The following is a 20,850-nucleotide window of genomic DNA, read 5'->3' on the forward strand; positions in this document are numbered from 1 at the left end:
AATTGATTTTATAAGAAATCTTTTCTAATCACAGCTATGACTTCCTAATTTAATTTACTTTATACATTAGTTATTTGACGTCCAGAAAATAATTCACTAATTATTCTTTATTCTTAAATTTCAGTAACAATAAATTTTTTATAGAGCACTTTTAAGTTTTTTTTATCAATCTAAAATTAGACTATGATAATCTCAGCAACTATGTTATACTTTTAAGCCATGTTATATAAATAATTATATGTTTGAGTACATTAAAAATATTTTTAATTCATATCATATTGTAACTATAATATATTTTATTAAAATTATTATGGCTCCTTTATCATAAAACTTAATTTTATGAACAAAAATTTATAACGGACTATACTGTGTATTAATTTATCATAACATTTGGTTTTGATAAGAAAATAGCACTTTATATAAGTATAATATTAATTACTTAATTAACACCTTAAGTTTTTAACTGTAATAATATTTGTAATATTATGTTAATCTAAATAATTAATTAGTTTTTTTTTATATATTAATGACGAATAAAAGAGTGATACATTGTGCAAAAAATCTTGTAAACTATCTCTTTAATCTTTTGAAAACGTAAGATGTTTCATTCCACTAGTCATTATTAAAGAAACACTTTCATATTAATCAACTGCAAAATTTCAATCAACCGGAATTTACAGGATGGATTTGCTGGTTACACTTTTTTTTAATAAATTTGAACCGTTTTAATAAATTTTATGCATAAATTCATTAATCAACCATGAATAAATATTTAAAATTAACAACTATATATTTTCGGCTTTATAAAAGTCAATTGTCTTAATCTTATTTGTTTAGTATTTGACTATCAATTTTATTTTTTACAATTTAATCCTATGTCAAGTAAATTAATATTAACTAGATTCTTGTTACGGTATTTTTTTCTTTTTGTTATTTTCTCACAAGAAGAGACCTGTATGACAGTCTAAAAAAAATTTTTTTAACTATAATTTAATTTCGCACTTGTGTAGCCAAAGTCTTTCCAAGAAGAACACAGAAGCCTCCTTCGACAATTTATTTGTCAGCAATCAACATTTAGATTTACTCTCAGAACCAATGTATCAATGTTTAATTGAATACATTGATTCAAAGATTTTGAGAGTGAAACAAGAGGTACAAATAACGATACGCCAAGAGTTTCAGAATTTGGCCCAAACATTAACTCCTCCTGCAAACACCGTAATGTCTACTGCTGGAGGTGAAGAAGCAAATGGCAATAGGGTAAGTAGAATTAGTAATCTCTGTTTTAAGGATTACTAAAGTTTGCCAAATGCGAATTTCATACTTAATAGTAGGTGAATATAGTAACATATGAACAGTACGAAATTGTGTTTAATGAAACTGAAAATGATCAAAATAAATATTTGTAATGTATACATTTAATATGCAGGCGACTAACCGTGATGGACAACTGTGTGGGTTGGATGTCGTCAAATGTGAAGTTGAAAGATGGCGTTCGTTGACAATACCAGTAAGTAAAAATTATTTTATTAAGAACATGTTCATTATGAATAATTTGACTATGATTTCATGATTATTTTTATTTCAGTTGACGTTTGAAATCCCCAGAGATATGCTGGTCAATGAAGAAGAAGCAATGGTAGCTATATACTTATATAATGCTAATGCCTCTCCCGAGTAAGTATCTTGTTAATATACATATAGATAAAAGTTGTTAAATATTTTATTTCACGTGGTAAGATTATTTATTTATTTATCTATTTATTTTTACAACAGTGAGAAAATACTTATATACGAAGGTGTGGATGGTTGTAGAAGATCATTCGATGCACTTAAGCCTATGCGACAGATAGATGCTGATGTAACATTCCAAATTTTTTTCGTTAAATTTTTTATTTTTCAAACCTCTGAGACTAACTTTATTTGTTACCTTTAAACTTGCTAGATATTAACAATGGTTGCATGCAAAATGACTCATGATGAAAAAAACCGTTCCGGAGGTCCAAAGATATGGTTTCTTCCGCCTAGGGTCTCCGTAAGTCATATGAATTCAAGGTCTACTATATGCTTTAATAAAACAACCAAAGTGAATCATAATTTTCATTGACTGTAAAACTTGATAGGAACAAGCACTTTCCTTTTTCTACCCACCATCAGAGGTGGTAAGGAACCATTCAGCATACTTATCTGATGTTAGCAGCTTATCAAAGGTAGCTAATGTATTTGTTTTAACTTTGAAACCTACCCATCTACTTTCATTTGCCATTATATGTTTTTATAATATTGGGTTTTTGTGATTTTTAGATTTATGTACCAATTAAGGACCTCTTTAAACACTGGTACTTATTATGTGTTGACGTGAAGAAGAGGAAGTTGATATGTATAGATCCGATGCAACAACGACCAAGGAAAACCATAAGGGATCGACAGATTCGACAACTAGTGAGTTATTCATGCTTATAAATTGAATTTGTCGCCAATAACTCATTTAATTTTCAGCAACAATTACTTATAATTACAATTCCTGTCAATGTAGGCAAATTTCATTGACTGGATGATCCATGAACATTTGGCCGATGAGAGAATAGCGGGTAAGTCAGAGTTGGATGAAGTTGCATATCAACTCGGTGAATTTCGGATATACTATCCACAGAATCTTCCACAACAGGAGAACTCGTAAGACAAGTTACTATATGAATTTAAGCAAATTCAAATAAGTTTCTAATGAAAGTGAAGCAAATACTTTAATTCGTGTGCCTCAGGTTTGATTCTGGAATGTGGGTTGCTAGATGGCAGATATATGCTGAGACCAGAAATTCATTTATCATACCAGTGAGTATAATATTATAGTTGTTGATATTGTATCCTTATTAAATAGAATATTCACTAATCTATTAATTTCACAACATGCAGCCAGTGGACGATACTACACGCATGCGATTGGCCTTAGACTTAGTGCTGAGTAATTACAATAAGGCCAAAGAAAAGACCATCGAAGCCGCAAAGAATTTGGTCACCAAAATTAACTGAAGTGCAGCCATTTATTATGTTCATGATCCGAGTCTTATTTATTTTTCTAAGTTTAAAATACTTTGAATTATTTACATTGACAGGATTTGGTATTTTATTTTAGTAAGACTTTATATTATAGACCGTTTCTAAATATTTGTTTCTAATTCTGCTGTTTTTGTCGATAGTAGTGTGTTGTTTCCGTTTATTTTACTAAAATTGTAAACTAAAAAGAAGACACGTTGCAACCTCATAATTCAATGAGGAGTTACGCTACAAAATAATTACAATTTTACCGAAATTATATAGCAAAGGTGTTAAAAAACTCCCGCATGTTTACACAAAAACTCTACTCCCTCTGTAATTTAACTGATAGCGGTTTTTGTTTTGAATAGTTTGGGTGGTAGAAACCCCCCCCCCCCCAAAATTAAAATCTCTGATATTCAAACAAGATACTCTCGCGCACAAACCCGCCAAACCAAAAACTCCAATAGACCCAAACCCGCGAAAAATAAAGCACTCACCTAAATTTGTGACCCTATCTTCAGCCTTTCCTTCAAATAGGCACTCCCAGGAGTGTCATCGTTGTTCATAGTGGCCCTCTTCTCGAACTGCTCCTCACGTTAGTGGGTTTGGTATTCTCTTTCTTGAATTCCTGTTGTATTTAACTTTTTCCCCCTTTTTTGCAGATGACAAGTCAAGCGGATAATTAGGTCAGATGTTAGTTTCTTCTCCCTTTAGAAAGTCTTGGAAAAATGAAGAGAAACTTGTTCATCCCAACTCATGCTACATAAAATTTTGCCCATTTCCAGAGGATAGGGTTTACAAAAAGTTTGGTCTATTCATCATGACATGTCTTCCAGCAGAGGCTGAGAAACTGGAACTTGATATTCATCTTGCTGATGGTAGATATGTTATATCAACATTTGTTCCATTTGGAGTAGTAGAATTCGACAAAGATGAGGTAAATGGCATTTTATTTTGTGTTAAGCAAAAAAAAAATAATAATAAATTTTTTTTTTTAAGTTTATGATTGGACTCTTCCTCTTGCAGATTAAGATGGCTAAACATCTTTAAGAGATGTTCCTTAAAATTATTCTTGACCGATCAGAATTTGCGTCTAATTGTGTAACCCTAGGTAAAGGTGCTGAATCTCGCAATGATTCTTGAAATTGTTCTTGTACTTTGAATAGTATCTTCTTGTTCATCCCAATTGTTGTGTTCAGTTTTAAAACTTGTTGTAGTCCATCAATTTTAATATCATAATTTGATATTATCATGCTTGTGGCAGGCAGTTCAAGAGGTTGTCTGCTTCGGAATTAACAGATTTTGGATGATTTCTTATTATGAGTGGTGGATTCATTCTTCTGCAGAAGACAGGTCTTCTGATTCTCTACTCCTATTATCGTATGTTATACCACTATTTTTTTGTTGATTAGGTATACTGCTATATACTGAATTTGTTTTAGTCATCCTGAAAATCACGCTGCCTCAGATATCAGCTTAATATATCATATGATTCCGTGGTCAAGGACCAATCAAATTATATGTGGTCTTCAATGTTTTAGAGATGAGCATTTTCGTAATACATAAATCTCAGATATAGGGAATAAGTAGTTCTCTATATGTCGATCCGTATTGTCAATTTTCAATCAAGAGTAATGTTAATGTGAGGAAGATACTGGCGTGACAATGGAAGGGAAATAATTCAACTCTGACATCAGTATCAATATGCTATGCTATCTCCATGTTTTTATTTTTCATATGGTAAGATATGTGAGTGGCAGTATCCCTGCTCTTCCAAAGAAGTAAATTCACCATTTGGTTTTGTATCAAACCTGAATTAGTACCTTTTGGCAGGAAAATGATCCACTTTAATTATAGGTCAACTCATAATAAATTATTCTTCTTCTCCTTTATCCTCCTTCTTTCAATGTTGACCTGAGGGAAACACAACACAATCCCTTGGCCATAGGGGGAAAGAAGAAAACAAGAAAGACAGAAAGAGCCACAAAAATCAATATCACCGCCAATCATCATCTTGTTGGAATCCAATCTAATTCAATAAAATATCACACGTAATTGTATATTCATATCCCTAATCCTTTCTTAATTTTTACCCTTTTTCTGAATCAATTTTGTCATACGATTAATCATCAGGAAATAGGAATTTCTATCCAAGTTCTCCTATTGCTTTAAAGTTATATTTTTTGTTAGTTTGTTTCACTTATGTTGCTTTGTTGTGTTCTTTGATTGCAATAATAATTTACAACTTTTATTGGGAATTTGGATTGATTTGTATAGACCAATATTGGAAATTTTTTACTGGTTTTTGCGTGACCAATTATGGGGAAGCCAACAGGGAAAAAGAAAGATCATGAAAGTCCCAAGGCAAAAGAAGCTAAGGTTCCTGCTATTAATAAGACTATGGACCGTAGCGCCTCAAAGGCCCTTGATGATGACACTGCCATGTTCATCAACATGGCACAATAGCTCAAGGAAGAAGGCAACAGGCTATATCAGAAGAATGATCATGAAGCTGCCATGTTGTAGTTTGCGAAGGCGTTGAAGCTCCCGCCTAAGAGTCACATTGATGCTGCACACCTTCACACAAGTATGGCCGTCTGTTACATGCAAATGTGACTAGGGGAGTACCCTCATGCCATCAACGAATGCAATATGGCGTTAGAAGTCTCACCTAGATATAGCAGGGCTATGTTGAAGAGGGCAAAGTGCTACGCAGCATTGAATCGGTTGGATTTTGGCAATGAGGGATGTTAGGATTGTTTTGAATTGGGAACCTAATAACCTTACAGCATTTGAGATCCAGGATAGTCTGAGAATTACAATGGAAGAAAAGGGCATCACTATAGATGAGACTGAGATTGCTTTGGCTACAATCGCAGAGCCTCCAGTTGCCCGGTTGCGAAAAGTGGTGAGGGAGAAGCTAAAGAAGAAGAAAGGTCATCACCAGAAAAGTGACGAGAAGATGGAAGAGGATAAGGAGGTTGTGCACAAGGAGGTGGTGCAGACGGATCATGTGCAGGAGAATGTGAAGAGTCATGTTAAGGAGGAGGATAAGGAAGTGGTCAAGCACACAACTGAGAAACACAATTTGGAAGCAAGACCTGTTAAGTGGCGAGAAACTGCGGTTACAAGGACAGTGAAATGATAATTTTCCCATTCATAACTTGAGAGATGTTTTTACATGTATTCTTGTGGTGGAAATGACAGTAAAAAAGCTTTGGAGACGCATGTATGGAAACACGGGGTGCATGTGCTTGACCTTATAGTAACTATTACTGACTGGATAATTGTGATTAGTTGACAAATGCTTAGGTTCATGTTTCCTTGAATTATAATTTGATGTTGCTGTCTTTAGTACTACCTGAGATTTCTTTGAAGAAGCAATATGAGTTATTGATAAGGCTCCAGAGACGTTAGGTCAGCTAAGACATGCTTAGTATTATTTATGGGAGAAGGATCATCATATTTCAAATTTGAATTATTTTTATATGGAGATTTGTGTGAGAAATAGGCTTTGGTAGGATGTTAGGAAGTATTCCGCAGCTAACTGAAAAGCTTCTTACGGGGAAGAACAATATTATTTATCCAACAGAAAACATTTTGAGGGATTTCATGGCCTTGTATACGTCAAACTTTAATACAAGACCCGACTTACAAGAGAATTTACATGATTGATGTATTTTAACTAAATATATATAAAACATTAATAAAATAGGAAGCGAAAAATATATTTATGTTTTTTGTGCACTAATTCTAATAATTTTATATAAAGAAAAAGGTATTACTTTTGTAGTTTTTACAAATAAATTTATTGATTTGAATAATAAAATTATTCATTATTTTTCGTAAAATTGGATTAGTTTAAATATAAATTGGTTACTATAATTTGTTATTTTTTTAAAATTGACACCCCAAAATATTATATAAAATTCGTTTCTAAAAGATATATTACATAAGAATTTTTTTAAAATAATTTGTTGAATTGAAATTAGAATTATATTTTTTATTTATTAGATTTTTTGAAATTATGAATAATAAAAATATGTCTTTATTCTTTACAAATATGTATAAAGTAAAATGCTATATATTTGATACAACAATCCGCGTATTGCGCGGGCATTTACCTAGTTGAAAATTATAAGAGAATATCAATCACAAACAGAAAGAGTAAAGCAGAAACCAGGGATTGCATCTCATAGTTATGTGCAAAATAGGATTGGCTTCTGAAATGACATAATTCTTCATGACTTGATTTGATTTTTGGTCAATGTCAGATTCCATGACGTAACTGACTTCGCCTAGTAGAATAAGACTTTGTTATTGCTGTTGGATTGCATGATAGTGCATATAATTCAATATTTTATTTTCTTCTAATCCTTTCAGTTAAGTTGTATTTATATAATGTCAATGATGACATTGTATCTCTTTGATTGCAGGGATTTTTTGTCATATTTTTTTTATTTTCTCCCCCTCCATGCTGCTTTGAATAGCTCATTGATGGTTGCTGAGATTGGATTATGTTTTCATTTCCATGTCAATTTTGAATGAAGTTGGGATGTCATTGTAGAAGGCATTGTTATATGTATATTTTTTAAATCTTTTATTAGGGTATTATGGTGTAAGTTTGTCATTCTTTTCGATTGTAATAGCAGTATATGATTTCATTTATTGGCAAGGTAGTGAGGTGACCTGAATTTTTCAGATGGAAAAAGGAAAAAAACCAGTAAAATGATTGTTCAGTGTGTTGATCAGCTGAGGTTTGCTGATTATTTTGGTTGTCAAATTTCCATTTTGTAACATTATATGATTGTCATATAGCAAAAAGTATGTATTTTCATCCTGTATTCCTTTGTTACTACTTATATACTATCCTTTTCCACTGTTAAATTTACATATTGAGGAAACGTTGGTGTTATACTTATAGGTTGTTATTGGCTCATTGTATGTTATGTTGGGGTGTGAAATTTGAAAAACGGTTAGAAACAAATCAGACCATATGAGCTTCTTAATTATTTTATATTTTAAAACCTCAACACTAACCCGGCAATTTTCCAGCCTTATAAATAAAGAAAAAAGAAAAACCTCAAATCGGAGGTTCCGAGTTACAACCCTTCAAATTTGAATTTGTCATTCCATAAATCAAAGCCTCTGGTTTTTTTGCTTTTCAAAAACTGCGGTGCAGGGACAAATAATTTTAATATGAATTGTCAGAATATCCCCCAAAAACAGAAAACAAAAAAAATAAAAAAATTCAGATTCTTCATCTTTAGAAGCTGATAAATAGTATCTCTGGGGAGAAGTCAGCTTTTAGCTATTTCATTTATATAAAAAATAGAACTCATACAAAATCACTTTTTCTTTATTCAGTAGTCAGGTTTTGCAAGCCACAAAAAAACCAAGCAGTCGATCATCTCAACTGTCTTCTAGCCAAACATAACAATATAGAATGGTTCTCAAAAGGATGGCCAAGACCACAGTTTACCATACCATCAGAGGAAGGCAAAAGTAAGATAGATGTTAATGCTCACCAAGTTTATTATACATGATTTTAAGTTCAGAATCAACAACTAAAAAAGATATATGCTTCAAACTAGTGAATTAAATTTTATGGAACAAAACATACAGCATTCACTTTTGTAAAAAAAAAAATAAAGCAAAATGAAAGAGCCAAGAGAGATATACAAAGTGAAAGTAAATAGCAGTAAAAAAGATGCATCAAATCAGAAGGCTACTGAAGTGACTGTTGTAAATAAGGGATATACAATTAGTTCTTTTGCATCATAGGAAAACGAAATTCAAGAAAGGAAGGAAGGGGGAACGACGAAAAAAGCGGGAGATAAATATGTACAAGTATTATTTACTCATTTTCAGTCATTAATATGTGCAAAGTATTCAAAACAGAAAAATCAAAACCAGCAAAGAAATGACTGTTTTACTGAAAACTGAAAACTTATCCAACATTAATAAGCAAAAGATAGAGCAGGCCATATAAAAACTCTGCATAATGCCTCATCAACCATTAAATTGTGTAACATCACCTTACCCCAAACTTTAATAGGTATAAATTCGTCCATTGTGCAATGGTCTCACCATTCTCCATTTGAACAGCATCCACTGGGTTGATGCCATATAACCCTGCATGCTGCAAAATTGGATCAGATGAACAAATTAAGTATAAATGTCAAGCGTGATAGGAAACTAAGTTAACTCTTCAAGGAGGCCAATTGGCGAAGCTAATTTTCAACAAAATAGTGTAGCATATGCGGTGAAAGTATTTACCTACCTCACAAAACTTAAGAACTGACATGTGGCAAGAGTGGCATAAGCAAACAATACCAAGAAGCCCTGTATTGCTGAGAAGAAGGTATCCACCTTTTAAGATAATATAAATACAAATGTGAGTTGTCAATATAAGTAGAATGGATATCCCTTAACTGCAGTTGGGGTAAACAGAATCTTGCATCTCTCCCACAAATTATCTGGAACAATGATTAACTCCTCAGTAGCTACCTTGGCCTGCATTCAACTCTTTTTTAAAACTAACATAGTCATTCTGAACATGAATATCTTTTTTAGAGAGAAAAAGAATTATAGAAATAAAAAACGCAGCAAAGGCAAGGGGGAAAGACACGGTAGTAAATAGAAGACACGAGTTAGCGTTTGTAGTTATAATTTGGTGGTTAACATCCGTATACGTAATTACTTACTACAGTACATGGGGACACTTCAAATGAACTAGCATTAAGCTCAAATTCGTTTATTGATAGAATAAGTCGAAAAGCAATTTCTACAAATTTAATAGTAAATGAGCAAAATGACGTAATCTTCCTAGTTCAATAAATGTGAATTCAATCAATGAATGCAAAATATACAATCATCAATAAAAGGTAATTAGTAAATGGAACGAAATAACCAATCATCCAAAAATCTGAATCATCTTCAAGCTGCCATTCCAGTTTCAGGGGCCACAACAGAAGACCCAGCTGGTATGGAACCCATCCCGGACTCTTCGTTACTTGTAGACGCACAAACCGGGATATTGGGACCAAGACTTGATGTTTTCACTTGATCAATAAAAGCCGACTTAGCTGCTGAGGTTGGTGCTGTTCCACCACCAATGTTACTATCTTTTTCCATCTTATGCTGATTTTTCACACTGTCATGTCTTTTGCGCTGATCACAAAGCAAACACCACAATCCATTACAAATGCATGAGAGTAACATATTTTATAAATCCATAACACAATATGACGGATCAGCATACAACAAATGTCTAGACATAGTTATAGTATGAGATACCTTAGGGAGGATGCTGCTGATATTCGTTTCTGTATCATCGTCTACTGGCTCCTTTGGGATTCTACCAGGAGCATTAGGACAACTTTTGTTGTAGTGCCCTGTCACACCGCAGTTTGAACACTTTCTCTGTTGCTTGAATTTTGAGTTTTTCTTGGGAGCTCCCTTACTCTTCACCACCAATGGGTCACCAACGCAGTCATCGTCTAAGTTAGCGTTACGTGGATTTTCACCTCGCTTTTGGAGTTTTGTAATTGTGTCGACAACACTATTCATTGCTTCCACAAAGTCACTTGAATTCTTACAGGCCAAATCCATCAACCTAGAACACTCAGCACCCAACACACCTAAACGACACTTTAGTACCTTATCAGAATCACTTGGATCATTGACGTTTGACTTCATGAAGTCACTCTAGGCATTCTTCGTCCAACGCTTGCACACAAGCTTTCTGGAATAACTTCAACGTGTTGGTGCTTTAGGCAGGCGAATATATGCATGCAGGGAATTCCTCTATTTTCGAACCACTTACACTCGCAACGGAGAATCCCCCGAACTCTGTCAAACTCAACCACATGATGAATCTCTGGCACTCCAAAAATGTTACACTTGAAGTATAGTTTTCCACCATCCTGAATTACCAACTCTGTATTCATTGCACAAGCACCCTCAATTTCCTTCCTGACCTCCCGGAACATTTTACGAGTGAAAGTCTTTGCAGCAAAATCTTCAAGTGTCGGCAAAGAAGTCACAAGTACTGGAGCGGTATATTTACTATTGAACTCTGCGACTCTTTCATTGTTCCTGTAATGGCTAACCACGGTCTCCATGTTATTGATGAATTCAAGAAGGGTATCTTTCTTTCTCACATATGCTTTTATTAGAGAGTTAATCCCTTCACACTGGGATGTTGTCCTGATTCGCCCAAAAAATTGGTCCCTCAAATATTCAAGAGCCCATAGATTCCTCATCTCATAGGTTTGGACGACCCAAGAGTTGCTTGATAAGTTATACCTGGCCACCATGTCTTCCCACCTGACCTTAAACTCTTCAACACTCACATTGGCATAAATCAATTGCTTGAAGTCCATTAGAAATCCACTGTTCTTAACCTTCTCGCATGCATTCCTATGTAAGTGCCATGCACATAGTCGTTGTGTTGCAGAAGGAAAGACCTGTTTAATTGCTTCTCTCATTGAAAGATCTCCGTCGGTGACAACTGCCGTAGGGTGTTTACTCCCCATTGCTTCCAAAAAAGTTTCCAAGAGCCACTTGTATGAACCAATATCCTCATTAACAAGAATACCACAACCGAATACGACGGTCTGCCCATGATGATTGCTACCAGAAAATATAACAAGTGGTTTATTGTAGACATTCCTATTGTAAGTCAAATCAAACGTCAACACATCCCCAAAGCACTCATAATCAATGCGGCTAGTCCCATCAACCCAGAACAAATTTTCCAATTGATTCTCATTACTTAATGTGTACTTGCCAAAGAAATAAGAATCGTTCCCAGCTTTACCTCTCAGATAGCTTATTGCAGCATTTGCATCACCACCCTTCACCTTTTCCTTCCTATATTGAGTAATGAGGTTGTACATGTCTTTTTGGTTGAATGGCAAGTTTGCATATCCACCTTTTTGAGCAGCCAAGTATCCCAAGATGTGACAGGTCCTGATGCCTATGTCGTGCAAATTCTTCGCTTGAGCTTTATCCGATACACTGAATGTGCGATACTCAGGCATCATGCTAACGTCGAGTGGAGCAACTAATTCATGAGAGTGCTCTTCGTAGAACGAAACAACCTTCCATTGTTGAATTTTTTATCTAGTCTTGCACGAATTCTAGCCGGGCAACAACTTCGAGTTAGGGGTCGGTGGTCCCTGATTCTTTCGTCCTTTTCAACCTCTTCCTTTCTTGAGCCCGCCTGATTGTAAACAATTTGGCGCATAATTACGGAACCATCGCTATCGCGTCTGACTTCATCCAACCTCACAGCGAAACCGTGCATCATTGCATAAGTCTTGTAGAATCGATAGACAGCTTCCTCATCTGTAAACTGAAGTTGCATGATATCTTCTCGTGACAGCTCTGCTATTCTCTTATCTTAAGGTCTATCTTCATCAGCCTCTGAATCGTCGTCTAAAAAGTCTGGATCGTCTCCTCTAGGGAACCCAACATCGGAGTCTGATCCGAAAAAATCGCTATCCGACGGATCCATCTCCCAAAAACGAAGATACACCTCCAATTTATAAAAAAAACAAACACATCATGACACAATTAACATTTCAAAGATATGTAGACTACAAAAATTACCACTAATTCACATAAAATACAGCAACACCTTTTAAGGAACTAAAAGTTTTTAATACAATCCATCCAAGTGTATTTACTTTTATGTCCCTCGTTTGGTTGACTATCTTCTTTGTATCTTAAAGATCTAAGCATAACAACATATATTTAGATTACTTTTTTTTTAAATGAGCATCAATGATTTCATCACTTTAGAATTTCATTTGTAATGGTCTGTACGAAATAGAATGACATTCTCACCAAAATTGAGGTGGCTACGGTGGTTGGCGTGGCTGCAGTGCTGCGGGAAGCGGGGCTCGGTAAATGGGTGGGTAGAGCTTGATTTGCCTTTTTCTTTCAATTCAGAGAGGAATGGGGCTGAGGTGCATTGAGTTTCTGCAAAATGATAAAAAAATATAACTTAACTTTTTTAATGCTTACAGAAATTATATATCCAGTCCTCTTATAAAAATATTTAATTACAAAGTTGTCCTATTTTAGTTAAGATATTAACTCAAACTAAAACTAAACATCCATAATAATAAGCATTAAATCATATCCAGATTCAACATGTATAGCATTTAGTTCAGTTAGTACAAGCAACTACATTTATCCCATAAAACATCACTAACCAATAATAAACTGTTATTTAGAATATCCAAAAATTATGTACATTTATTTCATCCAAGCCTATATAAATCAGACTTCAGATCCATACTTTGTTCTTTCCTAGAATAAACAATTCGATGGAGTCCTCAATAAATCTATGTTCTACACAATTCAAATAAGAGACAACGGAGTATCAATTTAAGACGCATCCATGTCCCAGGTTCCCCGCACCTTTTTTTTATTTTTAAATATCATTTCTTTTCTCAGTAAGAGCATATGTAAAACTACATTAAATACAATAAATCAGAGGAATGAAAGAGTCAAAATAATGTCATAGTCCGTACTCCATATAATATCCTCACTGCCTGAATATAGTATGTTGTCTAGTTGAAAATGTGTACTATAATATCGGTGCCCAAGATTCAGAAAAGAGTTCATATAGTTACAGTTTTCAGGATCTCATACTCTAACATGCAAGATGATTATTAGGTATACATAACATCAGCTAGTAACAAGAAGAGTGTGGCATTCTTATGTCTAATACATTTCAAACTCTTACCAAATCTTACCCTTTGCAATTCTGGAAAAGTTTAATCTATATCAAGTAACGAATTCATATATACTGGATTAAACTGCAAAAATTAAAGAAAAAAAAAACCACGTGCAAAAGCACCATTCCTAGAGGAGGTAATTTATACAGTCTAACATAATAAATGCATCCATGACCAATTACACGACATAATCTCGTGACCTTAAGGTCATACAAAGATAACTCAACCATTGCTCCAAGACATCTCTTTTATCAAAATGCAAATAGTTGAAGATAAATTTCAAACCAGCATAACAGCACCTTTTCTGTTTGTTGTACAGTATTGTAAGACCTCGTGTAATGCCACTGGTTTGATATCTAACACTACCTCCAACCAGGTTACAAGAGTAGGATCAACAGCTGCAAGAAATGCAGTGGGGTCATGAAGGTAAACCCCTGCACAGAAAAATACACATACATTAGAGAAAAAAAAAGCAAAAAAAAAAAAAAACAGGTTAAAGGCAGTATAAAATGCAGAGGCAGCATCTGAAAAACCAAGGATTTTCCCGTTTCAGAAACAGAAACGTCTACCCAAAACATGTTATAGTTGTGAGCTCAAGTTAAAGATAACTATAACAACAAGAAAAGATTATAATTACTATAAGTGAATTATATTAATTTCACAGATTTGAAGTCAAATTCCATCTACTTGCGCAGGGACCCAATTCAACAAAGCAACCGTTGCTTACCAACTTTTCGTTTTTCTATACAGCAACTCGCTGACAAATGCTTTCCATAATCCCACATAATCATCTTTTAATATTTGGTACACAACGCTTACTCTTTCTGTCACTAATTAATTGCAAGAAGATAAAATAAAAAAACAAAAGAAAACACCAACAACAACACGACATCAGCAACTATAACATGAAAAGTTCGGAAAAATAACCCAACAACATCGAAGGTGTGTCTGATCAAAATTAAATCTACTCTTATGCCAATTACATACTTCAATTCCAATTAACTCAGTTCAGAACAAAATTAAAGGACATCAAGCAAACAATGAACAGCACAAAACTCGGGCTAGAATAAACCAATATAAAAACTTTTTTTTTTCTTCTCCATTCGCACCAATCCGCCTACTCGACTTCTTATATTAAAAGTGATTGGTGTATTTGTTTCAATACCCAAGATCCGGGGGTAACAATTCCATTTTTGTCTAAATTTCGGAGTAAATGGGCTTCTAGGTGTGGGATTTCCTTAGTGATTTTTTCAGGACCGTGGCTTGTCACATGAGTTTGAATTTCATATTTCCGTATGTGAAAAGAAGTATAAATATCTTCATAGACCAGACGTTCGCTGATGAGTACAGCATCTTCAGAATTGTAAATACTACAAAATGATTCCAAGTCACAGCAAACAGAATTCAAATTCCATCTAACGAAGATCATGAACAAAGTTAAGTAGTTAACCACGATAAATGATTCCTATTCCCCAGTCACAGAAAATAAGACATGCAGAACTAAAAATCATGAACAACTTAGGTTAAGGATCTTAATGATAAAAAGTCTATTATTGAATAATGTGTATTTCTTGATTCAAAATTGGTGTCTTAGGCATCAACAAGTTAACGACTGTGACTAGGACAAGTATAAAAGGATACTATAGGAGTATAGTAGATATAGTAGAAAAATTGATCTGATTAAAAACTATGATGAGTTAAATATCTCTTTAATAGAAGTTCCAATGATATACTGTGATAACTTCAGTGCAGTATTATTAGCTGTCAATCCTATTTTACATTATAAGTCTAAATATTTTAAGACATACTTGTATCTTTTTAGAAATCATGTAAATAACAAAGAAATCGGAATATACCAAATCTCAAAAACTGTGCAAGTGGATGATATTTTCACAAAGGTTATACACTCATAAAAATTTCTACACTTCAGAGACAAACTTAGCATTAGTGATCAAGGTCAAATCAGCACAGCAACAGCAGTTTTCTAGAAAGCATAATTTAGAGATGATGAAGATCAAAGAAAAAAGAAATAGCTTAAAAAATAAGAAAATTAGAGATAATGATAGGAGTTACGGTATGTATATATCTTAGTAAGGACTTTCTTAATTATAGTTAGTAATGGGTCAGCACAAATTAGTTAAAATTAGCTTAGTTATGGCTAGAGGTTAGTAAGAAGGAGTACATGCTAACAACTTATGTTAGTTAGTTTATCATAGTAATTTCCTTTCTCATTGTAATTCACTTGGCTTTCACCTCATGTCATAACAGAATCATCTCATTGTGATTGATTCAATGTATCTCTCAACCAATTCCTCTTCTTCCTTCTCTACCCTCTAAGGCTTGGGGTTTTTTATTTCAAACAAAATGATTCTAAGTCACACAAACAAAATTCAAAATACAGCTAACAAAAATTATGAGCAATATTAAGTAATTAACCAAAACAAATTATTCCTATTTCTTAGTCACAGAAGATAAGATATTCAGAACCAAAAATCAAGCACAACTTTAAAATTTCAGAATTAGTAACCACAAGCATCAACAGCGCAAAACTCAGGCTAGAATACACACATAAATGAATACTATACAATTACAAGTTTCTTCAAATCCTCTACCAACTCTTTAGGGTTTAGTTATAGCAGCATACAACACAAAATATCTGTCTAACCTTAATACTTATAAAATTAAGCATACTACAGAACAAGAGCAGTTGGATAAGAGGGCCACCATCAACACCGAAACAATCACAAGCATACAGAACATGTGAATATTATTATACCAAACATAATAATAAAATAGCTCTTCTAATGCATCTCCGAAAATATCCCAAATAAAGAAAACTACATAATCTGATCCACCTGGTTCAGAAAGCTACATACATTAGAAAAATTAAGAATCAACTAAGAGAAAAATAAAAAGAAAGCATGGTTGATTCGATTCAATTGACTGAGATGAAGAATCAAACAGGGCTGAGAAGCTGAGAGTTAAAATGTTAAACCTCAATATTCAAGTAACATGACTCCATTATTGTTATTATTACACCCTTCTGATGTCACAAATTCAATACATATTATGGTCCGTTGACACTAGTGTATTCACAACTTGGCCTCATCATTCTGATTCATACCTTAAGTAGAAGAAAAAGTCCCAATAAGCTTTCATTACAATTTTTTACAAAGAGTTGGGGCTTTGGTTCGGAGTTCATGCCATTGATAATTACGAGAGGCATGAAGCCGTGAATCAGTTACATAGGCAGTGCAAATTTTAACAAAGTTCACCACAATGAGTAGCAACAAGCAAAAGCACTGAAGGAACACTCAGTAATATAGGTAGTTCAAATTTTAATAAACCTCATCATGATGATTAACAACAACAAAAAGAACTGAAAGAACAGTGAATCAGTAACATGGGCAGTGCAAATGTAAATTTTAAAAGTTATCAACTTAAAATTTATCATCAAATACAATCAGCAAGCAAAGATTATTCAAGCACTGACTGAGCATTCTGTTCTGATTCTGTGACTGAGAAGCAATAAATTCAGCAACAAGTGCTAGTTACAGCAACAAATTTAACAAATCCTATTAAAGTACCGATTTACAGCAAAAATGCGAATTTATTGATTACCAATTCAGCAACATGCGGGAACACAGGGAGAAACATATGCAAATTAACCATGCACAGCCAGCTGTTTAATGCCTTTTTAATCAGAATAAACAACCAAAACTAGTGCATGGATGATATGCACATAAAATCAGATGAAAAAACCTGTTTACAGAGGTCTTCAAGGAACTCAGACTATGTACTGGGTTTCATGTCATTGAATTTAACAATGAATGAATGCTTGATGAGCTCAATTATCATTTCGCATACATATTACCATAGTTCTCACTCACTAACAACGTACCTCCTAATTGTCTATAAAACCCTTATCATAGGCATATCATATTTCATTAAAAAATCAAAACGCATACATAAAATATTTATTAGTGTTTAACCAATGCAACCCATTAAGTCCTAACAAAATTAGAATTTAAATCAAAGGGATGCACTAATCATGGACTTCAACACCACATCTAACTTTCATAGTAAACAATCTCAAATACAATGATCACCAATATCCAGCGAATAAACAATAAATATACAGCAACAAGTTAGCAAATAAACAAGAACAAGACCTAAATAGAAAATCCAACAAATGAAGTCGCAGCAACCGAACAATTTGACAAATTAGAATAACAGCAGCCCAACAATTTAGCAAATCAACTTAAGAAATTCAATAACAGAAAATCACAACAAAAAAAAGGTAACACAAGAACACGAACAATTAGCAAATTAAGAAGTTCACAATAACAGTTTAAACATTTACCAGAAGAACACTAATGCAAGTGCAATCATCATGCTAACATGTTTTCTGCAAAGATGCTATTTGTACAGCTAAAATTTCTTAATTACTATGATCCAATTATTCTAATTTCACATGCAATCAACTTAATAAGTTTCTAAAAGCTAGAAAGTATAAAACCAACCAGAAATATAGTTAAAGCAATTCATCAAACATGTTGAGTGCGGTAAAATTAAAACGAAATAAGAGAATTCAAAGCTTGATTTCATCGTGATAGAGAAGAGAACATAACTTTTGTAACTTTAATTTAGTCTACCAAAACATCCAAACCAATACCAAATAAAATAAGTACTTATTGTAATATAAATCATAGGTTGCAGAGTTTGAAGAAGAGTATTGGTGTTGTGCGAGTGTATTGTCTGGTGGCGGGTTTAGGGAACTTACGGCGGGGACAAAAGAGAGCAGTTTGAAGGCTGTGTGGAGCGCGCGGGTTGGTCGCAGAGTTTGAAGCAGAGCAACGTGGCTTCCAGACGCACACGAACTCGAACGGTGAACGGCGATTGAACGCGAACGGTGAACGCCGAGCGAACGCGTACGGCGAAGAATGCGATCGAAAACGCGAACGTGAACGGCAAACAAACGGCGACGGAAGCGGGGCTGAGCAGACAAAGACGACGGACGCCGAGGTCGAGGAAGCAACCGCGATCGGTGACAGCAAACAGGAGTTGAAGATTTGGAGCACGAGGGACGCTAGATGACGGATGGCGAACTGTGAGTGCAACGGACGGCGGCAGTATGACACTCCTTGTGGCGGTGGTGTAGGCTTACAGTGCTAGGGTTTTGTGGTTGGGTTTGGGTGATTTCTCTGACTGAAAGAAAGAAACGGAGAAAGGGAGAAAGAAACGAATGAGCTTCCCTTTTTTTGTGTAAACTGGCCTGGTTCCGGTTCGATCCGACCGGTCGGCTTTTGTGCGGTTCAACGATTTTTTGCCGGTTTTTTAATTACCAGTTTTATATGCCTGCTCGGTCTGTTAGTGTTATTAGTTTGCGGTTAAACCGATCCGATATTGATTAGTTGAAAAGATTTTAGAGTGAAAAAGATAGATTTGTTTTTAGAAAAGATTTGAAAAGAGTTGGATTGAATTTGCAAAGAGGGTTTGTGCTTATGGATTAAGATATATTTGATATTTTTGAAGTAGGATTTTTAGAAATTGGGGATTTTAGAAATCAGGGTTCTTAACATGTTTATGTAAAAATCATGCATTGAAACATAAAATTTGAAATTAGAATGGAAAAATGTGTGGAAAAATGAATTTGGCTCCTCCCTGCCATCCTGGCGTTTGAACGCCCAAACACTGCCTGTTTTGGGCGTTCAACGCCCAATTGCTGCTATCCTGGGCGTTCAACGCCCAGTTGCTGCCCTTTTCTGGCGTTGAATGCCAGATAGCTATCCTTACTGGCGTTCAGCGCCCACTGGATGCCCATTTTGGGCGTTGAACGCCCAAAATGGCCTTCACTGGCGTTTTCTTGCCAGTGAGCTCCCTATCTCTGTTTTGTGTGCAGATTCTTTCTGTAACCCTGTGGATTTATGAAAATAATGATTTACCTTAGTGTCAGGGAACTTTATATAAACAAATAAAAATAAAAATAGGGCAAAATGCTCAGAGAATTGATGCCCCATGGCTGGGTTGCCTCCCAGCAAGCGCTTCTTTATTGTCTTTAGCTGGACTTTGCTGAGCTTTTAATCTAGCTTCAGCCTTGAGCATTCTTGCTCAACGTTGCCTTCAAGATAATGCTTGATTCTCTGTGCATTGACAATGAACCTCTTATCAGAATCAATATCTTGAAGCTCCACATAACCATATGGTGATACACTTGTAATCACGTATGGTCCCCTCCACCAGGATTTCAATTTCCCGGGGAATAGCCTGAGTCTAGAGTTGAACAGTAGAACCTTCTGTCCTGGTTCAAAGATTCTAGATGACAGCTTTCTGTCATGCCACTTTTTTTATTTCTCTTTATAAAGCTTGGCATTTTCGAAAGCTGTGAATCTGAATTCCTCTAGCTCATTTAGCTGGAGCAATCTTTTTTCTCCTGCTAATTTGGCATCAAAGTTAAGGAATCTGGTTGCCCAGTAGGCTTTATGTTCCAGTTCCACGGGCAGGTGACATGCCTTACCATACACAAGTTGGTATGGAGAGGTCCCTATAGGGGTCTTGAATGCTGTTCTGTAAGCCCACAGAGCATCATCCAAGCTCCGTGCCCAATCCTTTCTACGGGTACTTACTGTCCGTTCTAGGATTCTCTTTAATTCTCTGTTAGAGACTTCAGCTTGCCCATTAGTTTGTGGATGATATGGAGTGGCCACTTTATGGCGAATTCCATACCGAACCATGGCAGAGTAAAGCTGTTTATTGCAGAAGTGAGTGCCCCCATCACTAATTAGTACTCTAGGGACGCCAAACCTGCTAAAGATATATTTCTGGAGGAACTTCAGCACTGTTTTAGTATCATTGGTGGGTGTGGCAATGGCCTCAACCCATTTTGATACATAGTCAACTGCCACCAGAATATAAGTGTTTGAGTATGATGGTGGGAAAGGTCCCATGAAGTCAATTCCCCATACGTCAAACAACTCAATCTCCAAGATTCCTTGTTGAGGCATGGCATAACCATGAGGCAGATTACTAGCTCTTTGGCAACTGTCACAGTTACGTACAA

General features: G+C 34.8%; 1 protein-coding gene across 1 annotated transcript; it reads right to left on the bottom strand.

The window, feature by feature from the left end:
• Positions 1-9,767: 9,767 nt before the first annotated feature.
• Positions 9,768-19,024, bottom strand: LOC110267887 (protein FAR1-RELATED SEQUENCE 5-like). The gene is made up of 4 exons (XM_088491730.1): positions 18,574-19,024; positions 14,090-14,224; positions 10,336-12,580; positions 9,768-10,209 (listed from the first exon to the last, which is right to left on the bottom strand). The coding sequence occupies exon 3, from the start codon at positions 12,084-12,086 to the stop codon at positions 10,734-10,736; it is 1,353 nt and encodes a 450-aa protein (XP_088347856.1). The 5' UTR covers positions 12,087-12,580; positions 14,090-14,224; positions 18,574-19,024; the 3' UTR covers positions 9,768-10,209; positions 10,336-10,733.
• Between the last annotated feature and the right edge of the window lie 1,826 nt (positions 19,025-20,850).

Source organism: Arachis ipaensis, chromosome B10, assembly GCF_059453495.1.
Source record: "Arachis ipaensis isolate K30076 ecotype BB chromosome B10, ASM5945349v1, whole genome shotgun sequence".
Classification (NCBI taxonomy): Eukaryota; Viridiplantae; Streptophyta; class Magnoliopsida; order Fabales; family Fabaceae; genus Arachis; species Arachis ipaensis.

What these genes read in the sequence shown, in the direction of transcription:
- LOC110267887 (XM_088491730.1), bottom strand. Translation starts at nt 12,086, where the DNA reads ATGATGCCTGAGTATCGCACATTCAGTGTATCGGATAAAGCTCAAGCG.